This window comes from Perna viridis, chromosome 1 (assembly GCF_037379345.1).
Source record: "Perna viridis isolate PV_CMFRI_1.1 ecotype Kerala chromosome 1, ASM3737934v1, whole genome shotgun sequence".
Lineage (NCBI taxonomy): Eukaryota > Metazoa > Mollusca > Bivalvia > Mytilida > Mytilidae > Perna > Perna viridis.
In genome coordinates, this window is record NC_142445.1 from 53,921,323 (window position 1) to 53,941,006 (window position 19,684).

Here is a 19,684-nt window from a genome sequence, read left to right on the forward strand (position 1 = left end):
GTACAAAATAGAAATAATTCACTTTATAATAGAACATTTTACCATCAGAGTAAGTCATAGACATTATGATATGCATTCATTTTGGAAGCATATATTTAACACAGGTAAGCTTGAAACTAGAACATATACAATGAGATAGTTAATGTTACAATGCAGTTGATTATAAAGAAGTTAGCAGAGAGATATTAGTGATGAGGTCAACAAATAAACATTTAACTGAAGTTAGAAACAGTGATTATCATTAAATTATATCATAAGGCTAATGATAATCTAAGTTCTGATGGAAAACATAACCTATAAACAGTTAATGTTAACTTAGCCCAATGAAGAACAAAGTCTTATTCTGCCTTTTAAGGGCAAAAACTCAAACAAGAATTTGCTAATATCCTAAGGTGATAGGGCATAGTGATTACATACGGTTTCAAGCCCCTTTCAGTGAAATTCAGTTTTCTGGTTTAGTTGTGAATCATATTCAAGTATGCAAGACATTAAAAGTGAACAATTAAAGCTAGCTTTTTAAGCAACTGAATAGATTAAAAATCTGGGCTGTATCCTTCCTGACTCAGTAAATGCTCAAACTGCAAAATGTTTTTGTAATCATACTTGTCATGCTTGTTATAATGTTTAATTTTATTTTCAGTTTCATTCTAAGGGACTGTGTTGCTCCAGAACTAAATCTAAAGTAAAAACTGGTCTGTAGCAGTAATAACCTCGCTCACAAAAATGATACAGAACAAAATTTGTATTCGTTTCAATTAAGTATAATTCATTATTTTCCCAGTTTAACTTATATAATCTATATGGAAAAAAATGACTAGTACTAACAAAATCAAAATTGGCAGACAAAATTCTAGAAGTATTGATGACAACATCAGAACATTGAATCTTTAATTTGAAGCAGTGAACAGTTACATTGTCATTAGTGTGTTAGGCCAACATTAAAATAAAGTTTGTTTCCACTATCTATTTACCCATAAATATTTACCTACATCCAAAAATGTTTATTGCCATTCTCTTACAAGTTTAAAAAAAAAAATTCAAAGTAACATTTTTCACTTCTTTGATGACGGTTTTTTACAGAATCAGAATAACTTTTGAAAAAAAAAACAACAAAAAAACAAAGGCAAACATTTTTCCCTACCCAACTATCCAAAGCCAGGAGGTAGGTTTGGTTAAGGGGAAACATACATTAAGTGTGGCCCTATCAGAAAGTGCTGACTAGATATGGTTACTTAATCACTGAGCAGTACCAATAAGCTCACAGAAAAATAAATAGGAGTTTACACACACAACACTTATGAGATATCCATGCATTTTCCAAAGATAACTATCACTATATTCAAAATGACAGGAACTTTATCCAAAACCACAATTATAACAAATAAAACAGTAAACTTGTATGAATAGAAATAAAATGCTCAGCAGATGCAGCTTGATACAACTACAGATGTCAAACATTGGAGCAAGTATGGACACAATATCCAAACTTGTAACGTCTCTAAAATGTGATTCAATTGACGCCACAAACTTTTTTTGTAAACAGGAAAATGTGGCAGTAAACCTTATAGTGATTACATGACTTACAGAACAGTCATGTAATTAAGAAGCCAAAATAAATTTATGGAGTTCCTGGTCTAGTAAGATCCTGATTTTTACTTTTACTGTAAAATCTGTGTAAACATAACTCTTTTTAAATTGGTTTGGTTTAGACAGGTTTATGACAGTAAAAATATATTTTAATTGATACAATGAAACTGTTAAAAGTGTCTGGTTTAGACAGGTTTAACTAAAATAGTAAGCGTTGAAATTAAATAAATATATATCAAGTAAACCATTAATTTTTCTTTTTGTGGTTGCTATGAAATATATTTCAGCTTTTAATTATAACAATTGTACACATTTACATTAAGGTCAAATCTGACAACACTTTCCTTCATAAAAAGTTGGATACTTGCAAAAACTAAAAAGGTCAAACACCTTTGACCAAATTTGCACAGATGACATTTGTCATGATACTGAACATTTTTGCTATTAACATGAATCATCATTCTACTTGTGTTAACTAAATAACAGGCTAACAGTGGAAAAATCATTAAAAATGTAATGAAGATTTCCCCAAAGTTTTCATTAATCATAGACCTTTAAATACTTGATATTTCTTACAATTTTCATTAATCTGCTATTGTTTTGTTAATGTGGGAAAAAAAACTGGGAAAATGGTAAAAAATGACAATTTCTGGACCATAACTGCAAGAAGTGTCCCTAACAGATTTTTCTGAAATTTGCACCAAAATACATCTTGAAATACTGAATATTTTAACAATTTACATTAATTATCAATCTGCTTTTCAAGGGCCATAACTCTAAGAATAAGCTATAGATTTTTTCTGAAGTTTGCACCATTGATGGATCTGGTCTTTATATTGATAGCACGGTTTGAATTGTGCAGCCACCTGTTTTATTTTTTTCAAATAACAGAAAACTGCCAAAAAAGGTAAAATCAGCTTAAAAAAGGCAATTACCCCAAAATTAGTACCATATATACTTGCCTACAAGTCAGATTTTTGGGACTAAATGTAATTCAATATTTTAGTTGGTTATGACGATTCTTTTTACGAATTTCTTTTTCCTTAAAACAAAACCTCTCAACTTATTGAAATATCTAAAAGATGAGTATCGTACACTTTCTGTTTTATTCTTTATGTTGTTGCCTATATTTATAATTTTAATTTGGGTTATTGGTTGTACCAAAATTAGAACGAATGAAAAAATTGCCGTATTAAAGCAATTCACATGGCTTGTCAAGAGTTCAATTACTTACTACTATAAAAACAACTCTGGCTTGAAATTATTTATTTCATCATCAAAACAAATAGGTATAATCATTGTAATTAAAGGATGTTAGCGATGCAGCTGTCAGAAATCAGTCTGATTTATAAGCTGGTCACGGCTAGGTTCAAGAAATTTTGGACTGAAAAAAAAAAAAAAAAAAAAAAAAAAAAGATCGACTTATACTCGAGTATATATAGTAAATCAATTATCTGGAAATTTTCAAACCAAACAGCTCTCAAATTTCTTCTATCTGTTATGGTTTTTGAGATATAAACATATATGGTGATACCCCTATGTTTTATTATAGTAACAGTGACTATGTTTTTTGGCAATGGACCATAACAGATAAAATTTCAGGAGTAGACATGCCAAAGACGATAGTCACCAAGTTTTATCAAATTATGTTCAGTGGTTTCAGAGGAGAATATTTTTAAAGAAAAGATAGCAACGGACAACAATGACAGATGTTAAATGAAAACAAAGGCTCACACGGCCTTTTAGGTCAAGTGAGCTAACCAGTACATTTTTTGCCACTACTTTTTTTTTTACCCATAATTTCTTAAAAGTTAGGGCCATGACCCTTAGTCAATCCAACTTCTCTTTTGTGGTAAGGAACTTTGATTTAAAATTTCATTCACATTCATTGACTAATACTAAAATTTTTGTGCAAAACCAAGTGTCTGTAGACGATGACAGGATCATACCTTTATATGACATACCACACTTACATGTGTGCTACTGAACAAGTTTTAATCAATAACGTGTGCTACTGAACAAGTTTTAATCAATAATGTGTGCTACTGAACAAGTTTTAATCAATAACGTGTGCTACTGAACAAGTTTTTAATTAATAACAATTTCTACACCTGGAAACTCATGCATGATAATCTCACAACAAAACTGTCATCTAACAGAAAAATAATTTTCAGAAGCATAGGACCCTTGAATTTACACATGTTTATCGTGAGTTTTGACATTATTATCAGAAATATTTTACATTGAGTTTTTGTGTAGACAAAATAATTTCTAAATTCGGTGTTTCATTTTATCTTTAGAACTTCCCATTTTGAAATAATTAACAAACAGGTTAAAAAATTAACTCTGGTATATTCTGATGACCAAATTAACAAGAAAAAAAAGGTAAAATGTATATGAGATATGGAAAATATATGCAAACAGAAAATTACTTCAAATCTGATGACACGTTTTTGTGCAAATGAGACTTACAGACATATCTAATGATTCTTTCTGATGACAAAACGTTATTTTCCCATGGTATTGTCTATTGCTTAGTAGAACAATAAAGAAGTATTTTGCCCTCATAGCAATATATCTTTTAAATTCATAATACTGCTGCTGTCGTTGTATCATAACTGTTTCTAAACGCTACAAAAAAACATGAATCAGCTCTTTCAGCATGCATTAATCATTGCAGTTGTTTGATGACAATGACTTTCCACTGAAACTAGCATTTGAATATCACACATCAAAACCATACTTATTGGTTGTAATTCAGAAGTTAAGAATTTGCATCAAACTTTATAAAAAAAAATTCATCTAAATTCTAGATCCATTTTTTATAAAACAATTGCTAGAAAATTTGCATGCTATTTATAACACCTTTGCTTAGATTAATGTACACAATGATTTCCTAGCAAGTGTTTATGATGGGTTAATTTTCCATGTTTTACAATCACATAGATGCTGCATGGATTATTCAGTATCAGGCATTAATGCTCCAACAATGATATGATAGTAAGCTTAATGAAAAGTTGGTTTTGAAGAGAATTCCCATACTCAAATGCTTATTTCATTGAAACAGCCAAAGGGCAAACATTTAAAACATACATTTAAAAGTAGTTCTTTTGTGCTATGTAGGATGCGAATTTTTCCTGTCCATCTTCTATTTTCACACATCACAAGTTTTTCAAGAAAAAATATTTTAGTTCGCCAACATAGTGACGCTCGGATATGTCTGTATCTTTGCATTCTTATTTCCAAAGCATGTCCTAACCTCTGAAAAATATCATCTCAAATCATTCACAAAAAATTATTCAAAAAATTGAATAGAACTGTACATCTGTAACTGATTAAGTCTTATAAACCTTAACTCTAAACCAGAATTAATAAATAGCTGTGCTTTAATCACAAAATATGCCTGTTGCCCTTTTAACTTGTCCTTATGCTTTTAATGAATTTATATGATCAACTAGAAATACTGTGAGCCCTGCCTTACTTCAATAGATATGATTAATTCTCCTAAGTTTCATAAAAGTTAGTGAAAGTGTTTTTGAGTTATTAAGCAAAAACTTGAAAATCTCTCCTTTTTTAAGTATAAAAATTCATAACACAGAAATGAAAAATCTTAAAATTTACAAAAAAGGGAGCTTACATAAATAGATATTAACAATTTACCAAAGTTTCATAAAAGTTGGCGAAAGTGTTTTTGAGTTATTGTCCGGTGTGTGAACGATGGACACACAGACAACGGTATACCATAATACGTCTTAGATGGGTGTTTAAAAACAACCCCCCCCCCAAAAAAACGCTATTTTTTATGAGGAACAAGCTTAAAGGTTGCATAAATTTTTTATTAACATAGTGTTTTTGACAATGTAACAAATAAAAGTAAAAACTTGCCTCTATAAATCTTTTACACTGAGATACTTCCTTCCTTATTTTCTGGTAGGAGTCTTTAGTTTCTGAATACCGTCTTGTAATTTCTTCTGGGTTGCCTCGACTTATAACATATCAAATAGTTAAATTAAGTTTATTTGTAAAATTACTTTTTTTTACTTTGCAGTTAAAAGAAAGATGTTAATGCATCATGTCAAAGTAAAAGTATAATTGTAAACATAGTTAAAAACATAGACTGCAGTATTTGACATTATTGGGACATTTTTTTTCTTGATGTTTCTAATATTTTCCTAGTCCTAATAAATAATAATAACATATATAATAAATTCACAAAGGACCTGTAATAAACATCATACTTTGGAATTTAAATAAAAATGTTCACTTCAGGGAATTGTACTGAGTAATAGATATTGTTCATATTTTGTGTACTTTTCATTTTTTCTTCTACTAGGATGCTTACCTTACAAGCACTTAGACCAAACTCCCAGTATTAGTTTAAGTCTAGGCATCAGGGCCATAAAACTTGAAAAATTACTGAAGTTGGAGAAATTCTTAACTGTATGTGACATCATCAATTTCAAAGACTTTGATTGGAGTTAGCATGAACGTTAAGAATATTTATAACTTTTGTGATACAGGAGCCTGATTTCTCATTTCTTTATTCTTTAGTTTCTGAGTGTATTCTATTAGGTTTCTTTCTGTTACTGATAGTGTTTTATCTGTGTTCTTGGATTACTCTTAGTCCCTTGATAATGAATGTCCTGTTCCTCATTATAACATGTTTTAGTTGGTACTTACAAATCTCAGAACATTAGGAAATCATAAGTGCACATACTGTTCCAAATGCAACAACAGCCAATTCTCATTGGTCATCTTCTACTTTAATTGTCTTGCTTTAGAGGGAAATAACATATAAATACAAAATACACACTTTAAATCCTACCTTTTTTCCTCAGTTTTTATCCTCTTGTATATCTGATTAATTTCACTCTCCAAGTTATGGACAGTTCTTCTAGTGTTTCTTCTTTCAGGACACACAAGCTTAGCTTTCTCTATATCTGCCTGTTAATAAAAAATAAATATCTTACAATTTTCCTCAAAACATCACAGTTCTTTATTGAAATATGTTATCAATGTTTACGCTATCATGTATACACATTAACAAAACAGGATTATTCAAAGGGTAATCACTCTTGAAGCATTTGCTAATTAGCATGTAAACAGGAAATAAAAATACTTTGTAAAAATATAGTTGTATTTAAATGTACTTGAATTGATAAAAAAAATAACAAACACATGGAAATAGTGACGATTACTTTATTCAAAAGGTTTCAAACAAAAATATGACCTGTTATTTCCAAATGGTCTCCTGCTGAACAATGTTCTGAACTTTCTAGATGTTGATATAAATAAGCATCCCCCCACTGATTTTAATTGCCAAAGAAAGAATACCCAAAATACTGTAAATACAATCCTCAATACAAGATATTTTACCTCTATTTCTCCCTTGTATGTCTCCATTTTTTTCTTCAGTTCTCCTATCTTTTTCTCCTGCTCTTTATGCTTATTTTCATAGTGTTTCTTATGGCTCTTTGCCTGTTCTATTTCATTTTGTACTTGGCCCAGCTCATCCTTCAGAGGCTCCCCACCCTCAGCTTTATTCCTCATTTCTTGTTCAATGACTTTAAACTTATTTTCAGCTTCTTCAACTTCCTGTTGAGCTTTGTCAAATGCTTTTTGTTTATCTGACTTTTGATCTTCATGAGTTTGAATTGACTCTTTCAAGTTGTCTACTTCCTCTTCCTATTGTAACATAAAGTTGGAATATTATACTAAGTGTAAAATACCACTGCTTCACTTGCACTTCAATTATACTAAACCCCACAGTTGGATGATCTCCCTTAGCAGTAGTCAGGTAACAAAAACATTCATATTTTACATTTAAATATTTAGCAGGAAAGACAATTTGGTGAACAGACAGACAGGGTGATTCCAACATACTGTGAAAACCTTGTTTATAGGGCTACGAAATCTTTAAACTTCAAATGTGTAGTGTTTCAGGCTTTACTTTGTTTGATTACAAAAAAATCTCAAAAAGAGGAGTTGTAAATTGTTAACAAGGATGTTACAGAATTTCGACCTCTGATGTGGAAAATTATAAGGATTCCAGTTTTTCCTTTTAAAGATTGTGAGAGTACCAAGATTACTTACAATCCTGTCAGTGATATTGATTGTTAAATAAAGAGTGATCATAAAATGTCCATCAATTCTTATATAGCTGTTACCAGAATATCCTTTACAAGGAACAATAAGTAAAAATATGCTTACTGCATTTTACCTTAGTAACTAAATTAACTTACAAGAGTGGTGACGTCAACAGGTGCAGGGTCTTCTATGCTCTTAAGTTCAGCTACTTCCTGCAAATAGTTAACAAAACATGAATTGGGAGAAATCTCACTAACAGATAGCCACCACATTTAGAAATGTCTCATTGTGAAACAAAGATATCATATGATCACAAGAGGAAAACCTTTAGAAGCCAGGAATTAATTTAAATTCAAATAAAGAACTTAACATTATTAACACCTTTGATAAAGGTTTTTACACTAACAGCTTTTCAAGGTCATAAAACAATAACTTTTTTCCTTAACTGCTTTACAATATGATCTATGAATTAAAAAGAATTAATAAACATACTGAATTGAATTTCCTAATTTTTTGGTTGATCTTCATTAGCTGTGTGTCAGTCTTCCTTGCTTCACTTTCATTTTTATTAATTTCTGTAGCCAAGCCCTTCAATCTCTGTCTATTTTTGTCCAGTTCTGATTTGATTCCACCTAATTCGTCCTCCATTTTAACAATGTCTTCAGCAACATTAGCAGTAAGGTAACGAGCAGTGTCAGTGTTTGTGGAATAATAACGTAATGAAGGGAAGCAGTAAACTTGATCACCAGTAAGGGTAAAAGCCTGAAAGATATTTCAAATAACAGCTGCACAAAAGTACGTCAGTATTTAAGACCACAACAGTAAAACAAAATTTGAGAATGATGAAAAAGAAAAGGAGCTTCTTTCAATGACGAGAATAAATGTCCCCAATAATTATCAAAATCCGCAATTCAGACAAACAATGGTCAGTGAAAGAAATATTTGAACATATATATTTGTCTTTCCACAAAAAAAAAAATAAAAATCAAATACCCACTACCATACGACTTAAACTGCAAACTTACCTCTCTACAGTTCTTTGGAGGGCCTGGTTTCAGATCTGGATCCATTACCTTTCTTGCAGTTCTACCCTCTGGTATTAGTAGTATCATTTCAATATTTCTCTACAAATGGAAAGTCATGTATATATGAAACGTGATTCATTAGAAGATATTCTTAATCTCTCAGTTCATAGTACACTAGAAATTCAATTACTGCATTGATTGATTGATTGAAATTTCATATCATCCCACTAAGACATATTACTCTGCCTCCACGCCAACCAACCATAACGTGTATGCTACATGCTTAGCTGTGGTACAGTGAATACCAATATAGAAGTCTTTTACATAACCTTGCAGCGATTAAACCTACAACCCCCTATATTTGATGTGAAGCAAGATGCCATGGAAAAAAAACCTTAATAATTAACGACAGAAACAATACATAATTTGATAAAAAGAACCAAGAATAAAATAAACAATGCTTTTTCAACCTCAGTATCTGAACACTTCACTTATTTTCGTGCAAAAAAATGCCACCCAATAACATAAAGTTATGAAAATATCATGGGACTGACAGATTCATTGCAATAGGGAATTAACATCTTTATAGCAGGCTTCTACGTGCATAACTTTTTTTCTTTATAGAAAAATTGTAACAGTTGATTTCTGGATACTTGATTTAGTAACAGTCCATGTTATTTAAATTAATAACAAATCAATTTGAAAATAAGACAAAATTAAAGATGTACAAAGATGTACAGATTATTAAAAATGTTGCCTTTTAACACATAAGACAGTAAAAATACTAAATGATCCATCTAATTACTTGGTCTATGAGACAGTTAGCTATTACAGGATCTTCAACATCTATCACATCAATAACAGCTTGAAATTCTGATGACTGCACCCTCTAAAAATACCAAATAATGAAATTTAAGGCAGTAGACCTAAGGTAATGGACATAACTCTTGAAATCAGTGATATGCTTGTATCAAATTCAATTTCACCAAAGCCTATCAAGCCTTCACTTGAAACAGAATGAAATCAGTACAAACAACTTTGATGCTTACATAATATTGTTGTAAAATGCTAAATACAAATGTTCCACTGATTTGTAAAAGTTGTGTCCCTTACCCTAGGTCTACCTCCTAAATATAAGGAATACAGTGAATCCTGTATAAACTGGACGGATATTTTAAATATAAATTATCTATAGGTTTCGATGCATTTTGAACGTGTTAAGTAAACATCTGTCTAAACTGGTAAAATCCTTTAATTAGAAAGGAATTTCATATAAACAGATACAAGTCAATCCAATAAATACCATTGGAGAAAGAACAAGCTTTGTTAAGATGTACAAGACAAAAATCATTAAATGTCTACAAAAAGAAATGGGAGTATATCATTAAATATGAGGTAATAACTTGTAAAGATTGAAATGAAATGTAAAACTTCTATGTGGAACAGATTTAAACATAAGAAACATGGTAATAATGTAGTTTTAAAAATAGAATGAGTGTTGCAGTTTTAAAGCATGGTCTTAGGTGGTATTGTTACTGTTACACAATTTTTAGGAACTTACCAATCTTGAGGTGTCATACACAGTATTCTAAAATGAAAAACGTATGATTTATTAGAAGTAAGAACATAAATTAAATTTCATCATTGGTATAAAAACAGTAGGCACAGAGTTCTACGAAAAAAGCTTCATATGAACTAATTGACACAAAAAATTTACAACATTTAATAACAAGAATTGATTGGAGTCATTTTTTTTAAAATAATGATGTTCAAACCTAATTCAGGAGGTAATCAAAGTGGAACTAGCAAAAATCTGAAGGAAACATAAATTAAATTTCATCATTGGTATAAAAACAGTAGGCACAGAGTTCTACGAAAAAAGCTTCATACGAACTAATTGACACAAAAAATTTACAACATTTAATAACAAGAAAATAATGATGTTCAAACGTAATTCAGGAGGTAATCAAAGTGGAACTAGCAAATATCTGAAGGAAACATACAATAAAAAAAATGATAATTCCTGAATTGATGGAGATAAAAAAAAAATCAGGTCTGTTTGGGGAAGGCACAGATCATCTTGACATTCAAAATTTTCATTTGGTTTAAACTTAGCACCTTGAATTTACTGGTTATAATTGAAGGTCTTGACCTATCACAGTGTCTGTCTAATATACTCTCTAAAACCTTTTCATCGTGGTAGTCATGGCAACAAAATGAACTGATTAAATTGCCAAGGCAGCGTTCTACAGCAAGTGCCCATTGTTGATTTGTCAACTGGAAGCATGCCCCTGAAACAATAGATTTAACAAAATACTGAACTTTTATATTACTTATAACTGATTCAAATTAACATGCACATGCAATTATCAAAAGGAAACCCCAATGGACTTACTCCTTCAAGAAATTTCCTACCATTATTTATAAACTCTTTACTTAGAATATATAGTTCTCCTCCCTTAATGTTCACTGGTTACTATTTATACTATGACAGATTTATTGCTCTTTATCAGAAAAAAAATTAAGAACAACTTCATTACCATGAAGAAGTTTTAGATTAATGGAAGTTAACATTTGAAATCATGAAATCATACCTATAGGTCCACGAGGTTTCTGATGGAAACCGCCTCTCTTAAACGTTTCCTCTATACTCTTCAGCACAGCTGGAACATATGCTCCAAATCTTCTGTATCTGTCATTTTTTGCTGCCTTTAAACTCTGTAATGTCTTTGAAACCTTGTCATCTCGTGACTTCAAGGCTTGAAATTCCTGACTGAAATCATGTAAGAATGGTGAACAGTGCATCACACCATGATTTTTTTTTATCAAGCTCTTTTAATTGAAATATCCTAAAATTACACATACACTCTCATTAGTTGCACTTTTATTAGAACATTTAATTTTCACAGCAAAAATTAAAATTTGCAAATCTCCCTTGTATTTTAAAGAGAAATGTTTTGAAACTTACTTGATTTTATATTCATCCCCTTTGTATTTTGTAACAGCACTCCTGAACTGTTCATTTTGATGTTCTGTAGTATGCTGCTGAGCCTGTAAGCTTCTGACTTGCTCCATAAGTTTTTCAATTTTCTCCTCTCTTCCTCTTCTTTCAGCCTCATAATCATGCTGTGCACTAAGAATGAAATCCACAAAGATCATGTATAAAAAGAATTTTAATTTGAATACAATGGGGAAAAATATCTGAATGTAATTAGATTTGATGTCTAAATACTTGGATACATGAGATCCCGAAACATGTAACATAAGGTTTAGTACATGTCTACTTAAAGTGATTGAAGTGATTTTTTTTCTATTAAACTAAGTGCAATGTAAACTAACCTTTTTTGTAATTCTTTGATCCTTGCCTCTAATGCTGTTTTCTCCTTTAGGTGTTTCTTAAGTTGATTGTCAACTCTTTTTAAATCATCCTTTAATACAAAGAATTTTTGTCATTAAAATTTATTTTAGAATTTGCTATTTCATCAATATAATGCTGACAAAATACTACTGTACACATTTATTCTGAATATCAGTATAAACAAATTAGAAAAATACTAAGAAAGTACTTAAGTTTGTGGATACCAATTTTCGTGGATCAGGGAAGATACACAAATTCATGGATTCTTGAATTCATTGTATTGAGGTTTTCAGTATACACATTGATGGAAATCTGCTTTGCGGTGGGAACCAAATTTCATAGTTTGGTTAACCCACAAAAACCTTGAAAATTGGTATCCATGATCAATAGAACTTTAACAGTAGTGTAAGAAAATAATCTAGTTATTTCATTTTCTTATACCTGTGCACTTCTAGCATGTTTCTTCTTGTGTCCAAGTATTTCTTTCAGTTCCTCATATCTAGGTCTTAGTTTTGACACATCTTCACTGGCAGCCTTCAACTGTTCTTGTATGGCTCTTTGTTTCTTCACACATCTGTCTACATTTTCCTATGAAAAATTACTTAAATTTAGGAAAGTCAGGGAAGGAAACGGTACAGTAAACAGAGTTCATTAATGGTACAAAAATTCAATTTTACCTCTAAATTAACAAGCCTAAACCCCATATATGACTATATTATCATTAGGTTTGTGTTTTTTTAATCCAACCAGGTGAAAACATAAAGTACTGGAACAATAAAAATTTACCTTAGCCTCTTCAACCTTTTGTTCAAACTTTGGCATCCTTGCTTTTTCTTGTTCAAACTCTTTGGCAATTGGCTGTAATCCCTGGAACAAACAAAAGATGTCTTTTAATTTTATTTGGAAACAAAGAAAAGATACAAGCAAACTTTTTAGTCAAAAGAATTTAACAACCCTGTACAAATCTTATATTATGAGGTCAACAAAGAAAGCAGAAATTGACATTGTTAGAAATAAAACCATGAAGTTGTATGTATTGTCATGCTAGATATATCCCTAATCATATCCAAATTTTACAAAACAGGAAGTTGATATCAGAGAGTAAACAAAATCCCTTACAACATATGCCCTATCTTTATATAGTCACCGTCCAAATTTGTTAGTCAAAGATAACTATGACAAAATTTGGATGGACAAATGCAATACAGCAGCTTGAATAGGAGCGATTCCAATTTCAATTCAAATCTAGGAACGCTACTGATTAATTCCCTTGGTAGAAATCTGTCCTACATCATAGCTATGTGACCACTTAATCACCACTGAACACCTGGGCGATCTTCTGAACACTGTCTTTAAAGTTGAATGGCTGTCAATTATAATGATGACCTCAACCTTTAAATTACCATCTATCAGTGTGATTGGGTAGAGTGTACTTTACATTCAAGTGATTAACCTGTGTCTGATTGGATAATTTTGTATATTAAATTTAATTATCCATAATGGGTTCACAAACCTATTTTGAATTTAATTATTCAATTGAAATGCCTGTTAAAACTTCTTTCTAAAAAGTTTGAGGTGCACATACATTGTTTAACTGATTTTTTCTAGATGAAAGTATTTTTAGAGCTAAAAATAATATTAAATATCATAATTACACTTTTTCAAAATGGTCAACTTGCCAATTCCTTTAAGTGAGGAAATGCAAATGTCCCTCTTAATGTAAAACAATTATAATTTTTTGTTGAAAACTGCTTGTAAGATGTTTGAACATACTAGTATATCATTTTTTGGTTATTTGAGATGACCTAAAATTAAATGCACCGGTTACATATGAAATTTTATCAACAATGATTTGAGTGGTCTCATTGAGTTGTATTTACTAAATGGCAAATGACCATACAGGGACCATCTTAAAGGTTTTATTATAAAACAATCTTACTTCATATTATTATATTCTTAAAAATTCAAGTATGCATGTGCATCTACTTTTTTTTCAAAGGTGTTTTAACAAACAGTTTGATTAAAAACTCAAAATATGCTTTGTTTACCCATTATGAATATTTAAATTCAATTAACAATTTTTTCCAAACAGAAACAAGTAAATTACTTGTATGTAGAGTACAAGCTACACAAACATGGTGGTGGATGGTACAATTTAGGTGTTCAGTGGTAATGAAGTAGGACACATTGCAACAATGTAGGGCAGATTTCTACCGAAAGTGCTATTCAAATTACTCAGTAGCCTACATTGATTTGTACTGAAATTGGAATCGGCACTTACTGATTGGGGATGTTATACTGTAACAATAAAATTTCGAATTTAGAAGATAAAAAAATATTGTCAGCATGTACAAACTAATTCTGTTTCAAATGGCATTGGGCGTGGCTTGTGTGTTTGTAAATTACTCTTCAATTTAATCATGTAAACAAACACATGCAACATTCCGATGTGTATCAGCTGCTTTCATTCATTTCAGTGTCGTAAATAAACATCAAATTCATATTTAATAATGATATAAAATATTATGTTAAAAAAGTTATATTATATTCTGTAACACATACTCAGTAGCACTCGCCACATGTCATATCATGTATGAAACCAAAACTGACATAGCTAGTGTAAAGTGTACAGCCAAATATGGACAAATAGGGCGTGTCTAAAGTGACTGTCATAGGTCATGCAAATGTAAAAATGGGCCGCTATTGTCCTATTAGAATCAAAATAAATCACAGAAACTCCATTTGATCAGTGTTTTACCATGGGCCGACCATTTATGCTGATATTTTAATAAAATAATGTGACATAAATGGCCAGCCCGAGGTAAAACAATGATAAAATGGAGTTTCAGTGATTTATTTTTTAAATATATAACAACCTTCTCTTTCTCTAAGACAAAAGCCCATGCCATTTCCTCTTTCAATCTATCTATCTTCTTCTTTAAATCATCAATAGCAGTCAGTGATTTAAACTTCTGTTCCCATTCAAGTACTTCCTTCTCCAATTTTGGAAGCATCTGCAACATAAATTTTTTTATTTCATTCAAGCTCTTGCAACGCCAAATACAAACCGATCAAATTTTAATGGCTAAGGTTCTGAGCACCATTTAACAGTTTATGATTCTTCATTAAGGCTGCAATTACATTTTAAGATAACTACTTAATGTGATTTTTTTTTTGGAGACTTCATTTTCATGAAAGTAATTTGTACACTGATCTATAACATCTAAAATAGTTAATCAAACTTGTGAACCAAGGAACTAATAACATCAGTTTTACATGTATTGTTGCTTAATTTACCCCTTCCTTCTTCTCTATGACTTCTTTGGTTACTGCTTTATGAGTATCTGCTGTCTGATAATCAGCTTTCATCTGTTCTAGTTGTGTTGCCTTTAGGAAGAACTGAAAAAAACAAATAAGTTTCACTTGTATAAGTTGAAGGAACAGATATTGTATCAGAAATCAAAATATGTCTCATTGTCCCTTCAGTATGAAGTAGAATGCCATGATATGGTATACCTAAATAGAGATTCTGTCAAAATATCAAGTGGCTGTGATAAGTACAGAAAACATTAACCAAATAGTTGCAAATAGAGAGATGGTCTGACACCACAATCACTGTATAATAGAAGGCTATTCTTTTCATTTCATCTGAACAGCTGTAACCTAAAGTCAATTACTCAATCTCTTTTGCAAGCATACATTACTAAATATATCATTAAGATTTACTGAATAATGAAGGTTTAATGGTTCATAAGAAATGCCCCCTTGAATGACCTAAAAATTTGATCTACCAAGAAATATTCAGTTATCATTCCTAATCATATGAAATGAGAGGTAATGCTTTTCCACATGCATGAAGTCAGTGGAATGCTGATAGATCTTTACAGCAGATAAAGATTAAAGAAACTCACGTTTAAACATATACTGTGCACTAAAGCTAATAAAATGTCATGATGTATTATCAATTAACAAACCTTGTATTTGTCATGTGGACTTTTAGAATTGAGGAAATTTCTACTAGTGTCCTGATTGAGGACAGCTACAGGATTATCGACTTGTATATTGAACTGATCTAGAATACAGTTCAGATCTTCTCTTTTGGTTGATACTACTTTACCTGGAAAATTTACATGTATAATTATGTTTAAAACAAGACAATAGAACTTGAACTGCAGGAAACCATTCTTTAAGTGACACCTTACTTAGAATTACTAAAAAAGTAAAACCGTTAAGTTGGATTATCATAAATTGTTACAAGCATCTTAATCCAGGCAAATCTACATATGATACCGTACCTTCATACAAAATTAATCTTAACTCCTATAAATATTCATTCCTTTCAAGTGTTAGCCCAGCATTTTTCTTCTATTTCCCTACGAAAGCTTTAAAGAAAGTTACTGTACTAAGAAAAATTACCATCTTTAGATTTCATCTTGTATCCACTTCCACCATCTTTGGTAAACTTTCTTTCCACTATGATGGTGTTCCCATACTCATTAGGTTTATAGGCATCTGTTCCTCTATTCCTTAAATGAATCTCTATCTCAGCAGTCCTGTCAGAAATACAAAGACATGTACTCAACTATTGTTGATTCTCATTTCTAACAATTCATACAATGTGTAGTTTGTTTTTTTTTAAGATTGATATGAATTGTAGCCATTACATTATCTGTTTGCCTGAATATTTCTGATGATTATACCACTTTTCTTCTTTTACCTGTAGATATTTTTGGAGCAACTTGTGAACTATGCTTATATTTGTATAAGGATTTTTTTTTAAAGTAGTAATGAGCAAATCAATGTGATTCAGTTAAAGATGTTTAAGTATGAATTCAATACAATTGTAACATTGGTTTTATCTCCCATATCTTAAATGGTGATCTCAGTTTTTACCTTGTTCGCTTATTAAAGTCACTTTAAATTGATTCTGAAGGTGGCACAGGGAGTCAATAAGGAAACATTTTCAACCTCAGAATGTTGACCAATGACTAAATGGCCATCTTCATTATCCTATATCTTATTTAGTAGTAACAGAAGAATCCCAAACGTATTAATATAACCATAAAACCCAAACTTTAATAGTGTGATGTTATATTTTCAACAAGCAAACGAGACTAAAAGGACTTCTCCGATTTAAATACCAATCCAAATATGATTCAGACACTGATAATAGTAGAAGTAATACAAAATACAAAAAAGAAAGGAATAAAAAGACTTTTTCGGTTATTATATGTAACTATAGTCCTTTCTGTACATATATCCATATATTGGAGAAACCATACATAGAATGATAACTCTTGCATACTGCCAATTTCATATACAATCATTTCATCTGCAAGAACAACAAAGAGAAAAACTAAGAGTGGAAACTAATGCTGAATAAAACAATAAAAGATAATTTTGTGGGATTTTGACACACATACATGTATCACTTCCTGTCTGATACTTATGGACATTGCTACTTAACTATATCATATATTTATTATAAATACTTCAAAATGTGAAAAATATATTAACAGTTCTATGCACAAATCAACCTACTGTTTGCCACTTTTGATAAAACTTTTGATAGTTGTACCTCTACTGGTAACAGAAGCTTTTCCTCCCAAACCAACCACCAATGCTGTCACTATAGCACTTTTACCACCTGAAATTATGATGGATGATCAGTGTTCAGCTGTTTATGACTGGAAATACTGTGATTAAGCTTACAATGAAAATATTGACACTTTCAAACTGAGTTAAATATTTGATATTAAACCCTTTAGTAAGAGGACTGCTCTAAAAATAACTACATTTCTTCACGCACATCTACATGAGATTCCAAAATTATTTTCTATAAAATTCTGTGTGTATTCCACATAAACATGTTTATTGCAATGAATTTAAAATTGGTTTTAATATCAAAATAATAGAAAAGAAGATATTTTTTGATAATGACCCGTGTATGATGACTCATTTTTTTTTAAAATGAAAAAAATTCATCAAAATCTCTGGAGTAGTTATAAGGGCTTGATTCATGTTTTTAAAAATGTACAACCCTTTGGACTTCTCAGACAATAACTACATTCCTTCATGTACATCTACATATGATTCCAAAGTTATTTCCTATAAAATTTCATCAAAACCCCATGAATGGTTTATGAGGAGTTGCACTTACATGAATATATAAATTTGATAATCTCCCATCTAAATCACCCAACTACATTTATATTCTTGCTTGTACATCTACATATGATGCCCACATTAATTTAAAATTTCAACAAAATCCTATCAGTGGTTTAGGAGGAGTTGCTTATGTGGGCAGACAAATGGACAGACAGGGTAATTTCTATAATCTGCATTTCATTTAAGTCTATTAAAAGACAAATGAATAAAAAAGACGAGATATTTAATATTCTTACAAGTTCAATTCTATAACTGAACCTGGTACTTCTATAACTTACTTCCATTCCTTCCAACAACAAAATTGACATGAGGCCCTAGTCTGACATCAAGGCGACTGTGACACATAAAATTTTTCATAGAAACTCTTTCGATAATTCCAATATCTGCTTCCCTCTACAAAGGAAAAAGATAGCGAAGTCTATTTGACAATTGTTACTAGCCTTTAACCATGGTTTCAATCTACTTGTAATCTGCTTTTTTTAATCACTTATTAGTTCCTGTGTGTCATATTCTGATCAGAGTTAGAAATAGTAGCCTGCCCGCCAGCCTGAGACTAGCTATTTTTTGGCAGGGCTGGTAAATCTCAGCTAATATATCTATCTATCTTTGGATATGGATATGGATATGTGTGTGTATTTATATAGCCATACAGTAAATATATTGAAAAAACAGTTGTATTCAAGACTGGCTACAGTTTCCTACCCTATGCTGATTCATCTTTTTTGACAGATCAGAATTCAAACATTTCTTCCATTTCAGACACTTGCCATCAAAAGAAGTATTAACTAAATGTGTTAAATTAACATTATTATTTTATTTTTCCAGTTCCTCCATCCAGAGTTAGAAATAGTAGCCTGCCCCCAGACAGTCTATTTTTTGGCAGGGCTGGCTAATTTTAGCAAAAAATTATATAGCCATATAGTAAATATATTAAAAATTGTATTCAGGACTGGCTAGAAATTGAGTGAGTTTCCTACCCTGCTCCATCAATATTTTTCAAACAGTGGGACAGTATAATTTTGCTAGTCTCTTAAGACTTACCAGCATGGTTGTTGTCTACATTATCAAAAAAAAAAAAAAAAATAAAAAAATAAATTTCCTCTTCTATGAATTGTTAAAATCACAAAGGGCTTACTGTCTGTACATCATTTGCATCAAAGTCTGCCTGTTGTGTAAGATTGATATCATCATAACTGTCATCTTCATCTCTTTGTTTTTTCCTACTTGGGCCAGGCTCATCATCATTATTCTTTCGCTTGCCACCCTTACCTTTAGGTGTTCTTTGATATAAGCTACTGAATTTAAAAATAAAATATAATGAATGGAGTTAATTGAGGAATCTACTGGAGAATGCTTGAACATACTTGGTAAGGTAGATAATACCTATTATATGGAGCACTCTCTCCTTTCATCTTGCAAAATCATATGGACAAAGGTTTTAACTTTCGTTTCTCATGTT

General features: G+C 30.9%; 1 protein-coding gene across 3 annotated transcripts in view; it reads right to left on the reverse strand.

The window, feature by feature from the left end:
- The window catches only part of LOC148629388 (structural maintenance of chromosomes protein 6-like), a 31,687-nt gene that overhangs the window by 3,372 nt on the left and 8,631 nt on the right, over positions 1-19,684 (reverse strand). The window contains exons 2-23 of one of the 3 annotated variants that reach the window (XM_088550118.1): positions 19,361-19,520; positions 18,504-18,618; positions 17,599-17,704; positions 16,474-16,610; positions 16,032-16,174; positions 15,355-15,456; positions 14,934-15,071; positions 12,844-12,924; positions 12,499-12,645; positions 12,039-12,127; positions 11,668-11,832; positions 11,294-11,472; positions 10,818-10,990; positions 10,261-10,287; positions 9,505-9,588; positions 8,700-8,798; positions 8,167-8,436; positions 7,830-7,886; positions 6,964-7,272; positions 6,413-6,531; positions 5,473-5,572; positions 4,060-4,218 (exon numbers count right to left, since the gene is read on the reverse strand). In XM_088550118.1, the coding sequence (XP_088406244.1) occupies positions 4,060-4,218; positions 5,473-5,572; positions 6,413-6,531; positions 6,964-7,272; positions 7,830-7,886; positions 8,167-8,436; positions 8,700-8,798; positions 9,505-9,588; positions 10,261-10,287; positions 10,818-10,990; positions 11,294-11,472; positions 11,668-11,832; positions 12,039-12,127; positions 12,499-12,645; positions 12,844-12,924; positions 14,934-15,071; positions 15,355-15,456; positions 16,032-16,174; positions 16,474-16,610; positions 17,599-17,704; positions 18,504-18,618; positions 19,361-19,520 (2,959 nt within the window). Of the gene's footprint in view, positions 1-4,059; positions 4,219-4,680; positions 4,849-5,472; positions 5,573-6,412; positions 6,532-6,963; positions 7,273-7,829; positions 7,887-8,166; positions 8,437-8,699; positions 8,799-9,504; positions 9,589-10,260; positions 10,288-10,817; positions 10,991-11,293; positions 11,473-11,667; positions 11,833-12,038; positions 12,128-12,498; positions 12,646-12,843; positions 12,925-14,933; positions 15,072-15,354; positions 15,457-16,031; positions 16,175-16,473; positions 16,611-17,598; positions 17,705-18,503; positions 18,619-19,360; positions 19,521-19,684 lie in introns of all 3 variants that reach the window. The other 2 variants (XM_088550114.1, XM_088550125.1) reach the window with 2 other exon arrangements.